Source organism: Tamandua tetradactyla, chromosome 2 (genome assembly GCF_023851605.1).
Source record: "Tamandua tetradactyla isolate mTamTet1 chromosome 2, mTamTet1.pri, whole genome shotgun sequence".
NCBI lineage: Eukaryota > Metazoa > Chordata > Mammalia > Pilosa > Myrmecophagidae > Tamandua > Tamandua tetradactyla.
The window spans coordinates 214,563,191-214,576,882 of NC_135328.1; the positions used below are offsets into that span (position 1 = coordinate 214,563,191).

Sequence of the window (13,692 nt, forward strand, 5' to 3'; positions counted from 1 at the left end):
TGGCCACCTCAGAACCAGAGGGCCCTAGAGTAACCAGTCCCTGTCATTTGCCTCTGAACCAATTGACTTCCAGCCCATGGCAGGGTCATGGATGCATCCCAAGCAGATGCCTGTCTTGGACAATTATTGTCCAGGGCTTCAGGTCACTTCTACTGCTGAGAAGCTTTGCTGAAACCTTGCAGATTAGGTCCCAAAGTCTACCAGCCTGCAAAAATGTTTACCAGCCTGTGGCATTTCCTCTTAGTTTAATGCATGCTGTTGAACATATCTCAAAACTGTGGTCATACTTTTAATTTTTGTTCCTTTATTTAACTAAACTTTTATCTATTCAATTTCTATTGTGGTCACTTGCTATCTAGTCATCTGGGTGTTTCCCCGCTCTTTCTTTCAGACCTGGCACTATTAAAATCATCCCCTTGTTCAGAAGGGAAACAGGTACAGGGACTAACTGGTTCCTGGGAGGGGGCTGGCCTAGCAGAGAAAGACCAGACCAGAGCTTTCCCTCCCCAGGACCAATGCTGACTGCCAGGTCTCTTCTCTCTCTAGGCACAGCCTGGGCAGCCACCTAAAACCCACCCCAGGGGGCTGGGCTGGACAGGGGTGGGCCTGGGGAGCAGAAGGGGGTTTTCTTCAATGGCATAGGAAGGACCAGATGCCCTCCCCCCTCATGAAAACCCCCCTCCTCTATCATTTGGGGCGGGGGATTGCGCTGTCGAGTTACTCTTTTTCCTACTGCCTTCTTTTATTTTCTTCATGGATCTTTTCATTCTCTGAACTAATATTATTCATTTGTTTTAATGCTAATTATTTTTCCCCTTCCCGTCCCTCCCAGCTCCGTGCTACTCGGCCTAGTTTGCTCATTTACCTATTAAATTTCTTAAAAGACTGAAGGAATGAATGAAAAACTCCGTGCAAAGAGTAAGTGCAAAGCGAATATCAAACGGTGAGAACGTTATGTTCCTCTGGGTTTGGCAGCTCGAATATGCTAAGTCGCCAAAAAGAGCTAGTCCGTCAAATGGAAAGTGGTTCCGAACAGGTGAAAAGGGGCCCACTCGTATCTCTGGTCCATCCCCCCCACCCCCCTCCCCCACCCCGGCCTCAACTCAAGCCAGTTGGAGGGGTGTGGAAACCTCGAGTCGCAAAAGGGAGCTCCGCGCTGCGAGACACCTCGGCAGGTCGAGTCTCGCCGCGCGCCCATCGAGCTCTAGACCGGGCGGTGGGTGGGAAGAAACCGGGAGGGGAAGGTCTGGGGGTGTGAGGGTGCAGCGGAGCCCGGCCCCGCGATCCGTCCCGGGTTTTGCATGCCACCCACTCGCCAGCTCGGCCGCGGAGAATTCCATAATCACAGCGGGCGAGAGCAGAGACGGGGAGCGAAAAATCCGGGATCCGGCAACTTTGGGCAGCGCATGCGCGCCGGCGGCGCTCCATCCCAAACACACACACATTTTTCCCCCGGACTTGGAAAGTCACCCAAAGCCGCCCCAAGTGCAGGTAAGAGATTCGGCGCTCCTTCCGCCGCGGCTCCCGCACGCCCACCGGCTCCACGGGCCTCCCGCGGCGCTTCCCCGCCTCGCCCCCTGCCCGGGTGCAGCCCCCCAACCCCGGGGCTGCCGCTTGCAACAGCGAGCGGGCGAGCGAGCTAGCGAGAGAGCCAGCCAGCCAGCCTGCGAGCGGCGGCTGCCACCCAACTCCGGCCGGGCGGGAGGCAGGGGGCACGGAGAGCTGGCACTCGGGCACGGGGCGGCGCGTCGCCCGCCGTGGCCAGGGGAATGCCCGGCGCGCGGCTCCGGGGGAGGGAAGAGCTACTGCTCCTGGGGGTCACTTACTCCTACTGAGGGGGCGGCGGGGTAGGGGAGAAGAGGGGGAGGTGCCAGGCGCGAGTGCAGGACTTTGCAAATAGGGTAGGGGCGCCCCCCGCGCTGAGAGCTCCCGGGGTGGGGGGCAGGTGCTCACCAATACCCAGTAATCACTCCTTCCCCAGACTCCCACCCTAACCCCCGCTGCAGGGGGGTCGTGAGCTCTCTAGGGCTTAGGGGGCAGGGGTGAGGGGTGCCTGGGGTGACTTTGCAAGACTTTGCCCAGGGGAAGGGGTGGGTGGGGAACCCCTCCAGTCGGCTCTCGCCCCTGATATCGGGGTTTAGGTGCTGCGGGCAGAGGTAGGCAGTGCTCGCTTAGGCAGAGTGTGCCAAGCGACACCCCCCCGGTGGGAAAACGAAGGCTAGAGGTCGCCTGGATGGAGGGAGCGACGCCCCATTTTTCTTCTCTGCCCGGGAAGTTTGTCTCAGCCGCGCTGCTCCGGGCGCGGCAAGTGGCGCTCCTCACTCCCGCATGCCCCCCCTTCCAGCTCCGCGGGCACAAAGCTGGCAACGTTGGGCCCAGGGAGCCGGGGCACCGGCTCAGAGCCGCGCGCCTCTGCGGAAGCCCGCCTGGGTCCGGGGCAAAAGTTCGGGGGACTTGTGGAGGCTGTCGTGTGCGCTGGGAAAGAAGTTGCGCCCGGGGACATGGGACGCCGGACTGGCGGCCCGGCGGGCGGGTGGAGTGGTGCGCTCTCGGGGGGTGGGGAGGGCACAGCCACGGTAGGAGAGGTCCGGCGGGGACTGTGCCCCCAGGATGGGCTGAGGGTGAGCTCGGGGGTTCAGCGGTTGGGGTAAAGGGTGCACCGACTCCAGCGGCGCACGTCTGAAAAAGGCACCTGGCGGAGGGTAGAAAGAAAAAGAAGCTTCGGGCGGTGCAGGGGATCCCAAAAGGAGTGGGGTCGGTCCGCCCGGTCACTTGGGGTCAGGCTTCAGGGCAAAGGAATTCGTGGTAGCTGTCGAGGAGTGCCGGGCAGTGGGGCTCCAGGGGGCGCGCGGGAATGGGGGGCCGGGCCCGGCCGACAGGCAGAGAACTTTCGGGGCAGGGGCCGAGTCGTCAACCCAGGGTGAGCCGGCCGGGCGGAGCGGCGGCCGGTTTATTTTTACTCGGTGGCATTTGCAGAATGTGCAGCTGATGGCCGTCGGCCGCCAGAAGTTTTGCTTTCTGTTCTTTCTCTTCCCGAAGCCAGAGCGGCCGGGAGCGGGTGGTCGGGGAAGCCCGGCTGGGGAGGGAGGGGGCGTCCGCTGAAGTTGTGGGGTGCGGAGAGGTGTGGGCTGGGCCGCGCCGGGGTGCGGGAGGGAACTGGCCCGGCGCGGGCGGGCGGGCGCTGGGCCTCTGCGGAGCGTTTGGGTGAAAGTCTGTCCCCGGCGTTGGAAGCGCCTCGGCAAGGGGAACAGGTGTACGCTCCGTCAATCACAGCGGGAGGGACACTTTGGGGGCGTAGATTAAGATAATAATAATAGATTTCTCTCTAGGGGGGTGGGCGCAGATTCTTTTCCCAAAGTCATCCCGGACCCGGGTCCGGAGTTGGGGGAGGAGTGAAGTGCGAGGGAGGCAAGGGCCGCTTCTCCCTCCACCCAAGTTCCTCCGGACCCAGCCTCAGCCAGGGAAGCGGGCCCAGGGCGCAGCGAGGATCTCCTTCCAGTCACGCTGGGGAGGGTGTGGGTGCGCGCGCGCGAGCGTGTGATTTGTCCACCAGGAAAGCAGCGGTAACACCACTTCTTCGAGCCGGGAACTCCCCTAAACCCGGCTGGATCCAGAGGTTGTTCGGGTGGGGGTGACGGGTTGTGCGTCGTTGATCCCGAGGAGCCTGGGGGTGCGGCCCTCCGTGTGCGTGGGTGTCCCGCCAACTGTCCGCATCCTCAAACATATGGGGGCGGCGAGGAGGGAAGAGCACGGCAGCCGCCGGGTAAAGTTGGTAAATTTAGGACACCTCTCGGCTGGTACCCGCGCGCGGTGAGAGCGCGCGAGGGGACTGGAAAACAGATCGCCGGGTAATATTGGTGCCCCAGCCCCACACCCGCCCGCCCCTTGGCGTGCGCACACACACACACACACACACACACACGCACACGCACACACACGCCGCCGTCCTAAAGAGAGCTGTCCCGGCTGAGGAGGAGCAGCTGCGCCGGGCATGCGGGGTGGGGGTGGGGGCTTGTTGGTCCCCGGGGGCTGCGCCCGGGCTGCGCTCCACGTGCCCGGAGGGGGCGCTGGGCCGTTCCGCGCCCGAGCGCAAAGCGCCGGGTTTGCGCCCTGGTGGCGGCGAGGCGGTGCGTCCCGGGCGGGCGTCGCAACCCGCGCCAGCCCTGGCTCCCCGGTCTATCTCCGTTCGACCCCCAGCCGCTTTCTCATTAACCAAACTTCGGTTTTTACTGGTTTGCTCCTCAGTCGAGCTCTCGGACCCTTTCCAGGACAGGGTGGGGAACTTCTCCCTTCTCGGCGGCGGCCACCATCTCCCTCCGGCGAATTGGAGAGTTTGTCCCCCCCACCCCACCCCCCATCTTGTTAGCCACCTTAGAGGCGGTTAACAAGAGTTTATGGGGAATATTGTTGAACTTCTGTAATCAGGTTTCCAGCGATCTTATGCCTCCTGTTTAATTTATTAGACTAGTTATTTATTCTGTTGATGATAATCTGTTGCTGGTTTCTATGGAGATGTTAAACTGATCTCTTTCAGAAATCAAACTCCATATGCACTAAAACGTTTAAAGGGGCAGTGCCTTCCTCCTTTCTTCTTCTTTTCTTTTTTCTTCTTTTTACTCTCTCTTTCTTTTTAGACTTTGCACCTTGCCGAGACTTCGCGTCTTGTCGGAGTCTCGGCGCATTTTATTTCCTTCTTACGAAGGAGAGGAGCCCGGGAGACTCACGCTTTGTGGCAAGTACAGCTTATTATGGCTAGAAGAAAGCAAATGCTTTGATCCTGAGTTGCATCATCATTTAAAACAGATCATTTCACCACCACCCCCTTCCCCCCATCATATAAGAGCAAAATTCTTTCAAGATCAAAGAGTCCAATCTAAAAAAAAACCTATTGTTTAAAAAAAATAGGAAAGTCAGTCAAATGTGAGCCTCCCCTTTATGTGCTCCCATGTATTTAAAGAATTTTTTGAACAAGAAAAACAAAACTTGTAGCTCAGCTAATTTTTTCATACTTATTAATAGTTTATCTTGCCCCCTCCCCTTTTAATTTAGAAAGAAATTCAAAGTTAGATTTCTCTGCCTGTGGGGGTTGAGGTATATTTGCTTCTCTTTTAGCATCAGTTTTTGGAAAATTAGCCCCTGGGAAGAGGAGAATGGAGTTTTTACTCAAACTTAATGGAGTGCGTACATTTTTTTTTTAAATAGGCACCCCAAATTTTAAAGTCCTAATTTCTCTGCTTTTTTTAGCAGAATATCAGTAACACCAGTGAGAGTGGATCAACTTTTTCTCCTTTTCTCCTCTCCTTCTCTGCTCAGGTGACTTTGGGCTGTAGGTGCAGTGAATTAAGAAAGTAAGGCAGAAAACAAAATCTCTTGGTTTCTGACACTCTGAAAAATTGTGAACCTACTTTGAACTCAGATATTTATCACGTTGACAGATATGATACAAGGCGATTGCATTTCCTAATGACCCTTAGGGACTAAGTTGTAGCTAAAACCATTTAATGCATTTTTAATATTAAAGTAAGGCCCAGGTTCCATTTTCTTGGAGGTGGGGGCAGTGGATGAATCTCCATAAAGCTGGTGCTTTCTTCCTATATTGGTTTTTCTTTTTCAACTCCCCCCCCCCCCCCAAGCCCTTCACATTTCCATTTGCTTTGGGGAGGAGTAAGCCACACACAGGGCATTTGGCTTTCATAAATAAATTTATATCTGGCTAGAAGGTCCAATGCTAAATAAGAGCACACTTAAAAAATAATAAAAAAAAATAACAACCAAAAACTCAGACTCCACCCCTGCTATAGGAAATAAAACTGAAGCAATACTTGACTCTCCTCCCACCCTTTTCCCAGGCCCTGCTTCTCTTTTTATATTATTTTATTTTGAAGGCAGGTAGAATAGCTATTGGTACTTAGCTCAGAGGAGAGAGAAGCCATTTCTGTGTAATTTCCCCCTTTTGCTATATTCTTTAAAAATTTCTTTGATTTGGGTTGCAAGCAGAGCAGAAGCTGACGAGTGAAAAAGAGCACTGTGGCTTTAAACTCAGGAGTTTGCATATTCTCCTTGTATCTTTCCCCTTTGCTAATTATTGTGTTGTTTTCAGAGCAAATATGTCATATCCATGGCGACCGGGCAGGTTTATTGTCTTTCTGAAGCAATAGCTCACATAAGTAATTAATGACTTTCTTTTTTTTCCTCTGGCTTAGGTTAAACAGATCATTCAAGGAAAGTCATATCTCTCTCTCTCTTCTCGCTCTCCCTCTCTCTCTCTCTCTCTCTCTTTTTTTTTAGCCCAGTGACATAAGAACATGAGTTAGAACAAGAAACTACTTTAACCAAGAAGTCAACAGCTTATTTTCCCCCATTTCTTTTAAAAGCTGAAGTGTCAGCTTTCAGACATATGAGGCTGCCATTCTTGGAAGCTGAGCAGTGGGGTCCACGCCTGGGTTGGAAAATGCATTTGAAGGTTGTGAAGCCTGGAGACAGGAGGCGTTTGCATGGGGGTGGGGGTGGGGGGGGTAGGGAGTGACCCAAAGGAATTTGCTTTTGAGGTGGGGGGGAAGCACTCTACGATGAGTATTTCTCCTGTATTTAGCAGAATTTAATTAAATTGTTTGCAGGAAAGAATTAATGAGTTGCTAGTAATGTGCTCCCCCCCCCCACCAACCTCCTTTTTCCCAGTCTAGTTAATTGCAAAGACAAAGTTTTTCTTTCTGGTTCACCTTAAACTTCGACTTTCTCCAGCCTTTGCTGCAAGTTTTGTTTTTTCTTTTTTCCCTAGAAAAGTAGCTTTGGGTACCCCCTCTGGCTTTTTATTTCCAGAATTGTAATGGGGTTTGGTGTCAGGTTTTTCTTCCTCCCCCCCCCCCCCCCCCCCCCCCGCTTTAGATCTACAACTTGAAGCTGTTTTGTGTATCTCAGGAATCACTAAGATGATAGACTAGGATTTGTAATTTTTACTTTTTTTGCAGGGTGTGTGTGTGCTTTTTAAAGATGTACATTTATATAGAGAGCATATCTCCCTTTTATATCCAGTAGAATAATGGAGAGGTAAGGCATTTTTTTTTCATTTAAAAAATCACCATCTATTTTCCAACCTTTTCAAATGGATCTTTTGCTAAGAAGAAACCTTACGATGTCACCCTGAACTTTAGAAACATGTTAGACGTTCAAGCAATATTCTCCAGCAGCCCCTTTAACCCACCCCCATCCGCCACAGCCATGCAGTAATTAGGCACATTTGTACTCTGTTCCCCCCCTACACACACACTTAAAACATTTCATGTATAGCAGAGGTTTTATGTGTGTCCTTAAAAGGGGGGAGAGAGATAAATAGCAAAGCATTTATGTTGCACTCAGACACAATTAAAAAAAAAATTTCCCTCCCTATCTGAACCAAGTTCCAAAAGGCTGTAAGTCAACCGAATGAATCTTTAGGCTTTTAGCATTCAAAATCAAAATATAAAGAAGGGAGATTTCTTTGCTATCTGGTTTCTGAAGAAGAGAAGAGAAGGCCCAGCCAGGCGGATGCTGAGAACCCAGCGCAGTTGTAATTGAGCCCGTAACCTCTTGATGTCTATATCAGAAAACCAGACATGAGCAGAGGGAGCCGAATCGAGGCAAACAAGCCGTGTAGAGGAGGCAGCTCAGGGGGAGATTCACAGGGAGAGAGAGAGAGATTTAATTTATAGACATTTTAAAAACTGTAATTTCATTACTGCTCGTCCCCTTTCTGAAGGGCGGCTGGGCAGCCCCAGAAGGCTGGTCCCTCTGCCCGGAGAGCGTGGTGCCTCCGGGTGGGTGAAAACTTGGCCCTTCTAGCTGGCGGCGGGGGTTTGCTTCGCCTCTGCCCGCTGGAAAGTGGCTTTATTCTTTTGAAATGAAGAAGTTCCAGAGAACCAAAAGTTAGAGGTGGCTGGTGGGTGCCCCGCCACCCCAGCAGCCTGGCTGCCTCCTGCCCAGGCCGTGGCATCTGTGTGTCCTCCGTCTGCCACTCTGTGGTTCTGGCTGTAAGGAGGCCCTTGGGGTGCGCCCCCCCCCAAGCTCTGTGCCCCCTTCAAGTTCACCAAGTTAAGTTGCTGCGATTTGAGGCCACAGCTTGGGGGGAAGAAAAGCTGAAGCCTCTCGTAAATTCTGCAAAAATTAATCAACCGTTTAAGAGCTGCCGGTTAAGGAGGTTTTGCAGGCAGGCTGTCCCCCCTGTGCAAAGTCCAGCCGAGCGAGGGGCAGCCGGGACCTGGGAAGGGAAGGGGAGCATTGCTGCTGGGTTTTGTTTTTTTTTTAATCCGAATAATTGGGAACAACTGGGGAAAAGAAGAAAGATGGATTTATTGGATATAAATTCTCAAGTGCCCTCGTTCCATATTGTTGGAATTTTTTTCTTTTCCTTTAGGTCTGGATTTGTCCTGTGTGTCTTTGATGGAAAAGGCACGTAGAGAAAGAGAGCAAAGGGGGGGGAGGAAAGGATAGAGGGAGAGAGAGAGACAGGGACGTGTGGCTCCTTCGGAACTCATTATCATTCTTAATAAGTCTTAAGGAATAAAGAAGAGCATTGAGTGTAAATGCTGGGTAATCCTAACACTTCTCAAGGTGAGAGGAGTCTTGAGGACACAGAAAAAAAGACGGCAGAGGAGGGGGTGGGAGGTGGGGGCCCAGGAGGCCCTGGGGGAGTGGCAGGCTCGGGGCTTCGCCGGAGGCCTGGATGCTGGGGGCATCCCGGGGGACACCCAGGCCCCGAAGGGTTGTCTGAGCAGTCCCCAGGGATCCCCAGGACAGAGTGTCCTGTGGGAGGTGCAGGACAGGGGTCATGGGGAGCACAGGGCCCTGGGTCAGCCCTGCAGTGTGTGTGCGTGTGGGAGTTGGGGTGCGGGACAGGGGCCACAGGGCCTTTGCTCCTGAGCCAGATCAACCCCTGCCGCTGGCCTCAGGCTCCTGGAGAAGGCAGAGGGGGTGGGACTGGGGGGTAAGGCCTGCTCCACCCAGGCCCCCTGCTGCCCGTGTGGGCTCTCCTGCAGCAGCCGCTCTGGGAAGCGGGGAGGACGGTGCGGCGGCCAGAGCCCAGCTCCGGACACTAGGTGGCTTAGAGGCTCTGCGTGGTTCTCGGGCAGAGCAGCCGCTGGCTTCTGCTCTCTTTCCTGCGGTGGGCTCCACTGGGCTTGTCCTCTGCCGGTCTGCAGGCAGGAGGGTGAGTGGGCGCTGGCCCAGGCCCACGGCGCAGCTCCTGGTGCGGGCACCCCCCGATGGACAACTAGCCCCAAGTGGAGCGGGGGGCAGCTCCGGTGGGGGCAGGTACCTGAGCAGAGCCACTTGCGGGAGGGAAGCTAGGAGTCCGGCCCTGCCTGCGGTCGTGCCCCCTTGGACCTCGGCCACCTGCGTGGGGCACCGCTGAGCATGGGGTGGGGTGGGGTGGGGCGGGGGGCAATGTCTTAGGCAGTAGTTCTTCCTTCCTTTTTCAGTTCAGTGCCCCCTTTGAGAATTTTCTTAATAAAAAAAATCCCCTAAGTATAAATATTGCTTATACTTTGAGGGGTTTCACAGATTTTATAAACCCAACCTAAGGACCCTCTATGGTCTCTTGCTCTGTGGGCTTCTTTCCGATCCTTTGGCAGGAGGCATGCCACGGAAGGAAATAAAGAGGTGTGGGGTGCCCACACTCCTGCAAGGCAAAATTGGTGTTTGCTGCCCCTTCCACCCCTGCCAGCCTCAGTACTGGAAAAGAAGAGTAATGCTGGCCCTTGACCTGTCGGGGGTCAATGGTGAGCACTCAGGGTTTCCCACTGAGGGACCCACATCTGCTCAGCAGCCCGGGGATGGCCCACCCCAGCCAAGGGCAGCCTCCCGGGCAGTCTAGGATTCCCCAGGTGATTTAGGAAGGGTCTTAGCCAAGGTCACGTCTGAACCATGGACCGTTTTCTTTGGGGTGAGGGGTGGGCAGGGAGAATGACACTATTCGGTTTTAACTTATGCTGGTCTTTTTTTTTTTTTTTTTTTCTGTTAACTACGTGTTTTCTTTTGGAAAGCAACTTCTGGGGAGCATGCGAAAGGAGGTGTGTGGGAGTTGGAGGTGAAGGCTGGTGACTGAGCTGGTGGAAACCCAGAGGGGGGGCAGGATGGGTTAATGGCGGGGATGGATTCTGCTTTTCTGTTGTTTAAAAGCAGTAATGACCAAATTGCATGCCCTGCGTGTGCCTTGCTGACGAGATTTACCGAAAGGAAGCCGCGCGGCCTCTCCTGTGCTGGTGTCTGGGTGGGTGAGTGTGTGTGTGTGTGTGTGTGTGTAAATGAGAAAGAAGGGGTGGGAGAATGAGCTCTGCCAGGCTGGCACCCTTCCCCGGCACTAATTGCTGGCAGAGTACCCACGGGGGCTGTGCCAGCGTCTCCAACTCTACCCGCCCCCTGGCCCCCGGGGAGCTCAGCTGTGCAGCTTGCTATGTGAGGGCCATTTCCGGGCCCACTAGCCCTGGCGGCTCCTTTGGGAATTTCAGGGAAATATGATCCTCAGGGGGGACCGTAGATCAAGCCCCAGCATCTCTGGCTGGGCATGGGTGGTCCAGGGCTTAGAGAGCTCTGGCTGTCCACTCCCCTCCCATTCCAAGCTCCACGTCTCTGTGCCCACTTAGGATCTTGCAGGCTGTGGTAGGCTTGGAGCATCAGGAGACCCCCGTCCCTCTGCCAGCTTTGCAGTAAACCACTGTGTGTGGCCTTGGGCAAGTCATTTGACTTCCCTGGGCCTCCTTTCCCTCTCTTGTCAAATGCCCTCCGATCCTACCTACCTCACAGGCTGGTCCTGATCCTCATAGCTGTGAAAGTCCTTTGAAAATAAAGTGTAATGAAGAATTTATCTTGTTCGCTTTGTCAGGTGGGCAACGTCCCCGAGGGCAGAACCAGATTTATGTAGTAAGGTACAGGCCTCAAAGGGGACCCCCGGTGAACTGCATTCTAGAAAGCCTTGGGCCTCGACAATGTAGTATATGGTGCTGGTTTGCATTTAGTGTCAGGTTGCAGGTCAGTTCTCTTGGGGCTGTGCTTGAAGAGGGAGGCGGCTTTCCAAGCAGAATGTGGATCCCATCTGGGGAGCCGTGTTGAGCCTCTGAAGCCCCTCAGTTCATTGAGGAGCTATATGTATCGTGGCTGAGAGCATACTCTGGAGCCAGTTGGCCGGGGAGCAAAGCCATGTAATCTTCCATCAGCTGTTTCACCAGCCTGTGCCTCGGTCTTCCCATCTGTGGAATGGGGATAATAGTAACTGTCTCGTGGAGTTGGTATGAGGATTAGAGGAGCTAAGATGTGCTGAGCATTCAGCCCCAGCCTGATAGCCATATGTATTGCAGACCCACGAGGAGGGGAGATTGGAAGTACTCACCTCGTCAAGGATTGCGGGGGCCGGGACTCCATGAAGTGCAGGCAGTGTGGTAGCTGGAAATTCTGGATTTTGTGTTTCACCTCTCTGGGCTGCCTTGGGGTTGTCATCCCTGTGTGCCCACATTTGGAGTCGGTCCCAAAATAGGGGCAGGAGCCTTTGTTCCTCCTTCCCATTGTGGCCACACTGGGCGTTCCTAGAGCTCAGTGGGGTGGGCAGGTTTCTTACAGGAGCTGTTTGGGACAGTCGGCAAGGGCTGACCCCGGGAACCGGCCCAGGGAGCGGGTGGACGCTGTTTGCACTGTCTGCCAGCTTGCTTCTGAGTGCTGGCGATGCCCAGAGGCCCGTGTGTGCGGGCTCCTGTCTGAAGGAGAGCGTGTGGCTGGCGGACGGCTGAGTGCTCAGGATCTGGAGTCAGGCCGGCTGTGAATCTCATTTCTCCCACTGGGCAGACTATTTCCCTTGAACCTTTGTTTCTGCTTCTGCAAAATGGGGGTCGTTTTACCTGTCTCGGTGGGTATTAAACAAGAGGACACCAATTGCAGCCAGCGTTTACTGAGGCTCGTATTTGAGCATCGTTTCATGGAGTCCGCTTAGCCTAGTGAGTGGCACATAGTAAGGCTGCCGGATGCGGGTGAGAGGATTAGCAGCCTGCCTGGGCGGGTGGGTCACGGATGACCTAGAGCTTGATGTGGGACTCAGTGCTGAGCCGAAGGGCTGAGCTGGGCTGAGTATGACCAGTGTCCTTTTAGCCCCTCGCGTGGAGGGAGCCGAGGTTTCCCACCGGTCCTTGGGTGATCCAGCCCCAGGGTCACCCTTCAAGCATGGGGAGGGAAGGACAAAGGACCAGGAGAGGAGGTGGGGGGCAGGGACAGGAGGGTAGGGCAGTGGGAGCTGAGAAGCAGGGGCACTGGGGGGCGAGGGGCACTTATGGAAGATGTATGAAACTCCATCGGCCTCTCCCATTTCACTGTGCTATGCCAAAACACCCCGGTTCTTGTTTCACTATCTGTGATCTGGGAGCAGGTTAATTTCCATGACGAACTCCAGGCCATGTGCTTGGAGGATTTATCTAATTAAATTGATGCTTTTTTTTTTCTAAGAAAGAAAGGAAAGAAGGAAGGGAGGGATGGAGGAAGAGAGAGGGACCTAGGGAGGGAAGGAAGGAAGGAGGAAGGAAGGAAGGTAAGAGGGATGGAAGGAAGGTAGGAGGGAAGAAAGGAAGGGAAAGGAACGAAAGGGAGGAAAAGAAAGAAGAAGGGGAAGGAAGGAGGAAAAGAGGGAGAAATGAAGGGAGAGAAGGAGGGAAAGGGAATGTGAGAAATGGATAAGCTGGAAGAAAATGCATGATTTTCGTAAGACTGTGACAGAGTGGAGTAGATGCCTGGTGGCTGAGGTGGGGGTCTTTCTGGGGAGGGAAGTGATGCTCCTGTCTTCTGATTATTTCCAAAATTGCTCCTGGGCTAAGTGAGAAAGGGGGTAGCTGGAAGGTTCTAGATCTTTTCTGTCCACTACAATCATCACTAGCCAAATGAGACATTACATATTTAAATTAAATAAAGTTAAAACTTCATTTCTTCACTTGAACTAGCCACATTTCCAGTATTTCCTAGCCACATTGGCCGGTGGCTACTGGGAAGGGCAGTGCAAATGCAGAACATTTTCATTATTGCAGAAAATTTTGTTGGAAAGCTACCCCCTGTGATTGGGCTAAATGAATGAGCTCCCACGGGGCAGTGATAGAGAGGGGGGGCCTGGGCAGCGGGGACGTACCTGTGGGGCAGTGGAGACAAAGAGGGCTGCCTACCTGGAGCCAAGGCTTCTGTGGGTTGGGCCCCTTCTCTTTAGATTCCCCCGCGGGCTGGAGTTAGACTGAATGGAGTCGAGACAGAATGAGGTTTAAATCCTTCTTCTTGACCATTGGCAACGGTCACTGTGGAATAGGACGAACCGTAAACAGGAGCTGCCCTTTGGGTTCTTGTGACCATCAGCCCAGGTAAAGCATGCAAGCATGTAGCATTCTGCTAGGACTTGGCCGACGCGCGAGAAGTGGGACCACTGCTATTAGAGTAGATACGGTAATTGTTGATATTATTTTCATAATGATTATTGAAGAGCTTTTGTGGCTGCCAAGTTCTCAGGAACACTCCTCCACCAAATACTGATTTTTCCATAATCAGCACTTTCCAGAATTAGTTTAAATGAGTCCCCAGATTCCTTTTTTTCTGGGAACCTAATTTGGATTCTTTCTTTCCATCCCTCTCCATCCCTCCATTCTTGGGGCAAAAGGAAGAATTGGATCTGCCCAAGAATTGACTCTTGTAGGCCCTTCCACT

At 53.6% G+C, this 13,692-nt stretch overlaps 1 protein-coding gene across 3 annotated transcripts in view; it reads left to right on the forward strand.

Annotated features, from left to right (window-relative positions):
- The first annotated feature begins 1,228 nt into the window (after positions 1–1,228).
- Positions 1,229–13,692, forward strand: part of LOC143674935 (uncharacterized) — an 85,003-nt gene continuing 72,539 nt past the window's right edge. The window contains exon 1 of one of the 3 annotated variants that reach the window (XM_077151343.1): positions 1,229–1,491. Coding sequence is in view for 1 of the 3 variants with exons in the window: in XM_077151342.1 (XP_077007457.1) it covers positions 1,302–1,491 (190 nt within the window). In the remaining 2 variants the exon portion in view is untranslated. The remainder of the gene's footprint in view (positions 1,492–13,692) is intronic. The other 2 variants (XM_077151342.1, XR_013171289.1) reach the window with 2 other exon arrangements.